We start from the raw sequence: 9,988 nt of genomic DNA on the forward strand, positions 1-9,988 counted from the left end.
TACATTACTTCAGTAGAGATGTGACCAACATAGAACTAGCATGATGACACCACAGCACTTTCACAGCTCCAAACACAGCACTTTCACAGTCCCAAACACAGCACATTCACAGCTCCAAACACAGCACTTCAACAGCACCAAACACAGCACTTTCACAGCTCCAAACACAGCACTTTCACAGTCACAAACACAGCACTTTCACAGTCACAAACACAGCACTTTCACAGTATCAAACACAGCACTTTCACAGCTCCAAACACAGCACGTTCACAGCACTTCCACAGCACCAAACACAGCACGTTCACAGCACTTCCACAGCACCAAACACAGCACGTTCACAGCACTTCCACAGCACCAAACACAGCACTTTCACAGCTCCAAACACAGCACGTTCACAGCACCAAACACAGCACTTTCACAGCTCCAAACACAGCACTTTCACAGTCCCAAACACAGCACTTTCACAGTATCAAACACAGCACTTTCACAGCTCCAAACACAGCACGTTCACAGCACTTCCACAGCACCAAACACAGCACCAAACACAGCACGTTCACAGCACTTCCACAGCACCAAACACAGCACTTTCACAGCTCCAAAAGCACTTTCACAGCTCCAAACACAGCACTTTCACAGCACTTCCACAGCACCAAACACAGCACTTTCACAGCTCCAAACACAGCACTTTCACAGTCCCAAACACGGCACTTTCACAGTATCAAACACAGCACTTTCACAGCTCCAAACACAGCACGTTCACAGCACTTCCACAGCACCAAACACAGCACGTTCACAGCACTTTCACAGTATCAAACACAGCACTTTCACAGCTCCAAACACAGCACGTTCACAGCACTTCCACAGCACCAAACACAGCACGTTCACAGCACTTCCACAGCACCAAACACAGCACGTTCACAGCACTTCCACAGCACCAAACACAGCACTTTCACAGCTCCAAACACAGCACGTTCACAGCACCAAACACAGCACTTTCACAGCTCCAAACACAGCACTTTCACAGCTCCAAACACAGCACTTTCACAGCACCAAACACAGCACCAAACACAGCACTTTCACAGCACCAAACACAGCACCAAACACAGCACTTTCACAGCACCAAACACAGCACTGTAAAGCAGTGAAAAAACAGACATCACAGTTGGACGGGACTCATTCAGCATCAGATACATCCTTGTCCATGTGACTTGGTGCTTGCCAGGCAACTGTCGCCATTGTCACTGAAAGTCGCAGACTCTGACGTGACAGGTAGCACGTATTACCACATTCATTTAACTCAATAACATGACAGCCCACCAAAGAACTGGATAGGGTTCCATCCAGGGTCAACAACACCAGAATCCAAAAAAGGATGCATTCCTGCACCAAGTGGAGCCTGCAAAATCAGGGCGCGTTTCCTTGCTAAACTGCTGTTTTTACAACACTGCCCATACACAGTTTATGTGGCATGAGCACATCCACAGCTCAAGGTGTCACTAACCATACTGCTAACTGCAGTAACACCCGCTGTGACAAGACACGGCTACTCTGAGTGCTACGCCTCATCACTTAGGCGAGAACATGACAACCAGTTCTGGGGGAAGTGATAGTGCCCAATGCTACAAGTGACAGGACGTAGTTCAACGTACAAGAAGACAACAACAACAACAAACATTCAAGGCCTGACGTAACAACACAGACACACAGACACGACAGTGAGCAGCGCAGTGAGTAGCGGAGTACAACTAACCGAATACCGGCAAAGCTCTAATGTGGCATCTCGCACTTCTAAAGTGAACTCGGGACAGGAATGGATAACTTTAAGAAAACACTAAACTCGTTCCCTTTCAGGACGTTCATTTCTACCCTAACTTAAAAAAAAGCTATTTCCAGTACGAACAGTAACTCCCGACCAATCTGCAGACTCTGGACTACTAAACAACCTACGTGATAAGCTGTCCCCGCCTGGACTGAAAGTGACAGAGGCAATTGCTGCATCCGCTGAAGAAGTGACTACAGATGCCGAGCTCGCAGCAGTTGGTGCTGCTGCAGATGTCGCTGAGCAAGACACTGGCATGAGCGTTGCAGCATCTGACGGGGCTGCCGATGCTCCAGATCCGACCGCCGCTGCCACGCCTGAAGCCGGCGCTAGGAATGCAGAGGTTGCTGCTCCTGCTACTGTTGCTGCGCTTGTAGATGGCAAGGAGACCGCGGTGACGGTGGCTGTGCCTATGTGTGCTGCGGAGGATGGAGATAGTGCCGGCGCGGCGGCGGTTGCCGAGGCAAAGTGTACAGATGCTGAAGACGTGGCGGCAGGCATTGGCAATGCAGCAGCGGAGTACATTGCATCGGAATCTAAGCTACTGCTCTCCGACCTCTGGAAGAAGAAAACGCACAGAACAAAACTGCATTGCTTTAAAAATTAGAAACGTGTATACTCTGCCCGTAACAAGTGCAACACGTTTTGCAGGACACACATCCCAGTATCATGACGTATGTATGTCGTAACAAAAAGTATAAGAAGTGCCTTTGATCGAGACTGCAAGGTCATTTGTACTAACAGAAGTTGTAGCCTCCAAGACAGAACCTGGCCCACCGTCCACACACCTACACCTAGAGCTGTGTATGTAAAAACATCGGAAAGCTTGACAATCTCGAGACAGCATACTGGTATGCTGTAGCAGAATGCATCACAACGCTAGTTTAGACCCTACGACTAGTTCACTTCAGACTGGACACCGCCAGCCACACTAACTTACTCACCTTGCGCTTCGTACCCTCAACCTTCTGCAGCCTCTCGGTTATTGACACCGGGGTAGCTACACTGTGCTATATGCGCCGCAGAAACACATACAAACACACACAAACACATACAAACACACACAAACACATACACACACACACACACACACACACACACACACACACACACAACAATTCTAGGAAATTGAATCCGTTAGCTGCGGTGGGACAAGAGAAATGAACTTGTACAGACTAGCATGCTTCAACTGCATGAGCTTGAAGAACGAATGTGACACTACACAGAAAGTTTAAAAGCACGACCGAGCTTCCAGCAAAATTCGTTCTTCACTCAGAAATCAGAACTGACAACATGTAGAAGTTACAGTAGAACCATAGTGCTAGTGCAAGAATTGAATGCACTACACAATGCACAACACAATGCACAACTAAATAACACCATACATGCAATCAGCGAGCAGTGAAATATTTTACTACTCCCTGATTTCGATGAAAGTAAAGTGAGTCCACTCATACCACGAGAACAATGGAACAATATTTTAAGATTTGAACGTCGTTTTCATGTGATAATCCTCAGAAATCATCATCACACTGAGGGCATATTCGATTGGTAGGATCGGGATCCCGACCCACCGGATCCACTGGATTCGCACCCTTTCGATTGGTCGAATCCGGATCCGGATCCTTCGGATTTGGATCCGGTCAACCCTCCTCGGGGAGCAGGGCCTAGGGTTGATCGGATCCAACGGATCCAGATGTGACCTTTGCGCGTATATGGCGGGTAAAAATCATTTTTGTAAACATTGTGGTACGCACACGTGGATGGAGATAGAGCTAGCTTGTTGACTTTTTGTACGACGCACGCAATGAGTACGACGTTCACCCATTTGGGTGCCTTGTGAGCGCCATTTTCAACATGGCAACAGTCAAGGTCCAAAATAAAGTGTTCAGTTGAATCTGAAGGATCCGAGGGATCTGAGATCTGGATCCCGATCCCGATCCTTACCAATCGAACATGCCCTGAGAGTTGGACAACAAAGGACTACTATGGTACCATAAGGTGAACATTATTAGATCTAAAACTAATACGAGAAACAATAATATTCTAAAAAGCTTAATGGGCAACATCCGGAGTCCAAGCCGTATGGGGGGGGGGGGGGGGGGGGGAATTTGGAGTTTTCATGCGTTCCTAAGTGCGCCTAAAACTCCGGAAAATATGAGGAGTGATGGCAGAAGGTGCTGCATCATTTGCTCTGACTTCCGCGCACAGCACCGATAGGAAAACCTGGCGTTGTCCATGCACAGGCACCACTACAGTAAGACTGGGCGCTGAAGAACAGAGGAGCTCAAGGTGCAGCCTAGCATTGGTCTAAAATGTTCGAAGTTTATTCGTTTGTTCTCATTCCGTGATCATGGAGGGGATCATGCGATGCGATCACAACACTTGGAAAACAGTACATGTGTTCTTAGATCTGCAAATCTAGCCTGGATTGGTCTTCAATTTGTGCCATTTTCCAGCCTAAGTGTTCTTGGGCAATGTGTTCGACGGCGCCCGATCATACTGTAGCAGATCACACAGCATGATCCCCCCCCCCCCCCCCTTACTAGCAGGCTGCATTCAGTTTGCACACTGCGTCTTATCACACCTACCAGCGTATCGGTTGATATGGGTGACTGCATGTCCTGGCTCCGCCAATGATCAACATAGCTCACCTGCACCCAAGATAACAGTTACATTCCACACACACGCGCGCGCGCACGCACACACACACACACACACACATGCACACACATGCACACACACACACACACACACACACACACACACACACACACGCACACACACACGCACACACACACACATACGCGCGCACACACACACACACACACACACACACATGTTGTACTTGTACTTGCTCACTGCCAAAGCTGGTCATGTGGATGTCCCCAGGAGAGGGGAGGCAGATTCAAAAGGAATCTTGGAAAGATGACTCAATCGACTGCACACCGACACATAATAACCAGGTATTGCACACACACGCACGCACGCACACACACACAGATATCAGTAACGCTTACGTCTTGACCCAGTCGCAGACTAGGTTCATCAGCCGCTGGCTGCACTGAGCGATGGCTGATCACCTGGGTAAAGGGTGTTGTCACGTTGTCTTGATGGCCTGGAGGGTTTCCAAAAATTAGCACTTCCTTGCAACTGGACATCACACACATGCACACGTACACACACACAGACACACACACACACACACACACACACACACACACACACACACACACAAACACAGGATGTCTTAGCTTGGTCACACGGTTTAATGTCTGCGAAGAGAAGATCGGCCTTAAGCAAATAGGACATTGCACAATCCAAGTGCAGAGAGGATGGGCAAAAGGCATCACGTGGCCCCTGGCAGAGTACTGTATCACCGGGGATTCTCTACATATGTTTAAAAAACTTTGACCACTTTGCGGGCAGGCTGATCTACTCGCCTCCCACCGCTTTAAGAGTTGCATCTGCACCTTTGATCTTTGCAGGGTGGTGGCGTTCCTACGGATGCTGAAAACTCAGTCTTACTGAGTCTCAAGCGACCCGTGAATTGTTTTCAAAAAACTAACACCGGAACATAACTCACCGCCTCAACGCAGTTGACTTCCATTTGTTTCTCTCATTATCTAGAAAAAATCAGAAAGCCAAGCGCTTCGGAGAAAAAGTTGGGTCCAGATTCATTGGTACCTGTTTAAGTATAACAAAAGACACGCACAAAAAAGTCACAGAGATCAACGCGGGGAAGGGCCGGGAAGTACAGCCACAGGCACGTAGAACATGTGAGGCAAATGCAGTACTGGCCAGTAGCGCATTTGCCAGTATGATATGCAGTCCCTGGGGTGCACTGTTGCAGACTCAAACTCTCCGCCGCTCACACATGTTATGTATGCTATCAAATGCAATGGACTGGCGCACGTGTTGGTGAAGAAGGCGGTGCATACTCTACACTAGGGGAGAATTAGAGTGTCATCGATTGGCGAATCTGGATTGAGTCATTTTAGTGCGAGCAGGCGGTGTGGTCCAAGCAACGCTGGCCCAATCGAGCAAAGCAAGGGTGTAGTACGCAAACCCGTACAAAAGATTCTGTGAAAGCTGTCAGAAAACGTCTAAGTCCATTTCCATTCCAGCCACTCCTGGTGTGGGGCCAGATTGCACTCCAAGTACACCTACTCCGGATTCAGCCATACAATCACGCTCGCTCGGAGCGCTCTTGCTCGGGATTCGCCTAATCGATCATGCCCTTAGACTCCGGTTAATTAAAGTAACTATCTGTAGTTGTTTTTGTTGTTGAAGTAATTGTTATCTCTAGGTAACCCTGGAAGAGTACAAAATACAAACTCACAAGTGAGTCCTGCTGACGTTGCTGCTCTTGCACACTTGCAAAAGGATTGTGTGGTTCGGGTATCTATAGCAAAGCCATGCAGCCAGACACACAAAACACAAAACAGAGAATTTGATAGTCTGTTCATGCAGAAGCTACACAAAAGGCTCAAAGGTGCGCACACCCACACACGCATATACCCGCAGACCACACGAGGAGACTTGGGCCATGTGATGCTCTGCAGCCACTGCGTCATGCCTGGGTTAATGCTGTTGGGCAAAATGGAGCAGCTCGTATCCTCGTTGTCGATATTGCTGGGGCATTCAATCGGGTGTCCCATGCCGGTGTCCTCCATAAGGCACGCAATGCAGGAATCACTAGGCCACTCCACACATGGCTGTCGTCACACCTGTCATCACGTTCACTGCGATGGCTGGTGGGTGGCTACACGTCTACCCAGTACCCTATAACTGCAGGCATCCCCCAAGGCAGCATACTTGTACTCGGCTCGACACTGCTTTTACTGTACGTAAATGATGCACCCTCTGTTCTGGTGGATGATGCCCAGCTGGAGAGAGGCATACGCAGACGACACCACACTGTACTCCATTGTGTTGAATGGCAGCGCGGCAGGTGCAGCGCACTCACTGTAACTGTCAATTGATCGGCTGCATGACTGGGGCCAGAAATGGAGGATTGCATTCGAGCCCACCAAGTCCCAGGCAATGACTGCAACTCTCCAAAGAGCTGGCTTACACCTCTCACCAATCATGCTTGGCGGAAGACCAGTTCCCGAGGCAAATTTCGTCACTCTCCTAGGCGTTCTCTTCGACCCGAAGTTGTCTTTTGGGGAGCACCTCTGGTCTGTTGCAACCTGGGCAAGGCAGCGACTTGGTCTTTTGTACTCTGTGGCAACTAAAATGTCATTACTTGCCTGTGTCCAAATAAGATATGTCTCTATGACATCATGACGTGTGTCTATGCATGTGCCAACAATAGTGAAGAGAATGTCATTCATATGCTGTGTCTGTTTGTACGGTACAAAACTTCAAGTAACTGTGAAACAACTTGCTGACTCAGTTTCTAAGAAAGGACAGCGGATTCAAGGATTACAGCGAAAGCTCTGTGAAATGTCGGGGCAGCTGAAAGAGCTGAGGGAGGAGGTGATCTCTCTGAAAGAGTCCGTCATTACGGTGGAAAGAAGTGCAGCCCCATACAGCGCCTAGACCACCGTACCCGTACTGCTCGCATGCAGTTCAAGACCTGCACTTCAGTTGTATGCCGTACGGTGACCTTGCATGCTGCGAGTGGCAGTGAGAGAGCACCGCCAGCAACCCTACACATGCAGGTATCAACACATGCATGTACCAGTATACAGGTGATGGAGAACCTGAAACAGTTACCCACCCGCCCAAGGAATACCAAGTAGCACCTACATGCTCTTTGACCAGTAGCACAACACTTACTCTATTAGCAGGTTCGAGAACGATTCTCTGTGTCTCCGCGTTGCCTCCACCAGGTACTTTGGGCTTGTGATTATTAATTTGACATAGGAGTGCACGGCCATCACAAATCATAGGTAAGATCTGCGGATGTTGAAAGAGAGAGAGAGAGAGAGAGAGAGAGAGAGAGAGAGAGAGAGAGAGAGAGAGAGAGAGAGATAGAGAGAGAGAGAGAGAGAGAGAGAGAGAGATAGAGATAGAGATAGAGATAGAGATAGAGAGAGAGAGAGAGAGAGAGAGAGAGAGAGAGAGAGAGAGAGAGAGAGAGAGAGAGAGAGAGAGAGAGAGAGAGAGAGAGAGAGAGAGAGAGAGAGAGAGAGAGAGAGAGAGAGAGAGAGAGAGAGAGAGAGAGAGAGAGAGAGAGAGAGAGAGAGAGAGAGAGAGAGAGAGAGAGAGAGAGAGAGAGAGAGGGAGAGAGAGGGAGGGAGGGAGGGATGGAGGGAGGGGGGAGGGATGGAGGGAGGGAGGGAGGGAGAGAGAGAGAGAGAGAGAGAGAGAGAGAGAGAATGAATGAATTACAAAACTACATAATATGGTTGTTGGTTTGCGCCTTGGAGAAGTGTTGGAGCTAGGTGTCAGGTCGCCGAATGTCTCAGTACTCCTTGTCAGTTTTGTGCCATTTTGTCGCACTCGCTGACTGTATAAGATCTGGTTACGTTGGTGGACAGTTTGTCATAACTCGTAACATTTTGTCCTTTTCCTTTCTTCATAATACATAATAATTATATCCATGGGAAAGAAAGGGGGAGCATAGAACAGAAGCAGACAGACGGTGGAGAAGGTACTCAAAGGCACAAAGGTGCAAAATGACAAAGAAAAAGTTGGACAAGAAGGTATGTACCAGAAGTGAGAAAACAGAGAGATCTACAGAATAACCTGCATGCAGAGGCAGGCCAATGTTAAGCGACCACCCCATGCTGCACAGAAAAGCAACCTTTATAGACAGGTAGCCTTGCTAAGCAGGTGACTGGTCTGTAAACAAAGGTAGGCTCTTATTCACAGTACAGGTTTCACTCTCCATGTACATGCACAGGTACACCGTACATGCATGACATAACAATAAACAGAGTGCACATGCCGTACCTCCAGGAATCGCTTCTTGTACAAATCAGGGGGAATCTACGGCAACAAGTAAAGAGCAACAATTAGAAGAGTATGTAAATAGCACACATATGAACGTTCATGCACACACACACACACACACACACACACGCGCGCACGCGCGCGCGTGCACACACACACGCACACACACACACACACACACACACACACGCGCGCGCGCGTGCACACACACGCACACACACACACCACACACACACACCACACACACACCACACACACACACACCACACACACACACCACACACACACCACACACACACACACACACACACACACACATACACACACACACACACACACACACACACACACACACCACCACCACCCACACACACCACACACCCCCACACACACCACACACACACACACACAACACACACACACACACACACACGCAGGTTGTTATCGAGAAACGCAGGGCGCTGCTGAACAAGCAAGGTGGTGTTGAACAATGCAGAGTGCATAGCAGGTAGTGCAGGCAGTGCCAGAGAGCCTTGCAAATAGAGAGGTTCTGCACTACGTAAAGTTGAGCAACTTTACGTTAGTGGGCGGGAAAACCCGTGAATTTGCGAGTTTGCACTCCACTTACGGAAAGTTGTCTACGTAGAGTACGTAGATAGGGCTCTGATAACGTAGCTGGTCCGTAAGTGGATTGGGGTACAAATTTATGACTCTCTCCCCAGGTCAATCTGGTCGTACACTGCCGCGAAGGGCAGCTACGTGATTTGAAAACTCCGTATGGCGGAACACAGATGCGCATGCAGTTTTACGTAAGACATTCCGTTGATCGACCACGTTTTTTTACTAACGTAATTACGTTATGCGGAACCTCTCTAATGATAACCTCAGATGCAGTAAAACCGGTATTTGCCGGATGCCCCTGGTGTAGCGGGATCTATCCTGATACGACAAGATTCCTCTTGATAGAAGGAGGCATGTGTGACCCACAAACATGACTGTCAAATTGATCATCAGCGTGACGTCATCTTGCGATGGCACTCACAACTAATCTTGGTTTAAAGTTGGTCGGTTTCATTTGTTCTGTTCATGACTGGTGGCGGAGTTTCTGCGAAATGAAAATGTACAAAATTTCCCTCTAGGTCACGAAGTGAGAAACTTCGTACGAACTGTCGCAACTTTGGATGCGAAACTTACTTGCATGAAACACGAAATGAACATTCGCGTGAAGTTTCTTGAGATCGTGAGTGAAAGTTCATCGCTTGT

At 48.5% G+C, this 9,988-nt stretch overlaps 2 protein-coding genes across 5 annotated transcripts in view; both read right to left on the reverse strand.

Moving 5' to 3' along the window:
* The window catches only part of LOC135813465 (putative uncharacterized protein DDB_G0271606), a 15,765-nt gene extending 10,336 nt beyond the window's left edge, over positions 1–5,429 (reverse strand). The window contains exons 1-5 of the mRNA XM_065326557.1: positions 5,389–5,429; positions 4,840–4,972; positions 4,411–4,473; positions 2,764–2,829; positions 1,948–2,377 (exon numbers count right to left, since the gene is read on the reverse strand). Coding sequence (XP_065182629.1) covers positions 1,948–2,377; positions 2,764–2,829; positions 4,411–4,473; positions 4,840–4,972; positions 5,389–5,429 — 733 coding nt within the window. The remainder of the gene's footprint in view (positions 1–1,947; positions 2,378–2,763; positions 2,830–4,410; positions 4,474–4,839; positions 4,973–5,388) is intronic.
* Positions 4,846–9,988, reverse strand: part of LOC135815054 (uncharacterized) — a 15,365-nt gene continuing 10,222 nt past the window's right edge. For all 4 annotated transcript variants that reach the window (XM_065328284.1, XM_065328285.1, XM_065328286.1 and 1 more), the window contains 5 exons: positions 8,726–8,761; positions 7,607–7,726; positions 6,162–6,224; positions 5,406–5,506; positions 4,846–4,972 (listed from right to left, as the gene is read on the reverse strand). In XM_065328284.1, the coding sequence (XP_065184356.1) occupies positions 5,456–5,506; positions 6,162–6,224; positions 7,607–7,726; positions 8,726–8,761 (270 nt within the window). In that variant the 3' untranslated portion in view covers positions 4,846–4,972; positions 5,406–5,455. The remainder of the gene's footprint in view (positions 4,973–5,405; positions 5,507–6,161; positions 6,225–7,606; positions 7,727–8,725; positions 8,762–9,988) is intronic.

This window comes from Sycon ciliatum, chromosome 4 (assembly GCF_964019385.1).
Source record: "Sycon ciliatum chromosome 4, ocSycCili1.1, whole genome shotgun sequence".
Classification (NCBI taxonomy): Eukaryota; Metazoa; Porifera; class Calcarea; order Leucosolenida; family Sycettidae; genus Sycon; species Sycon ciliatum.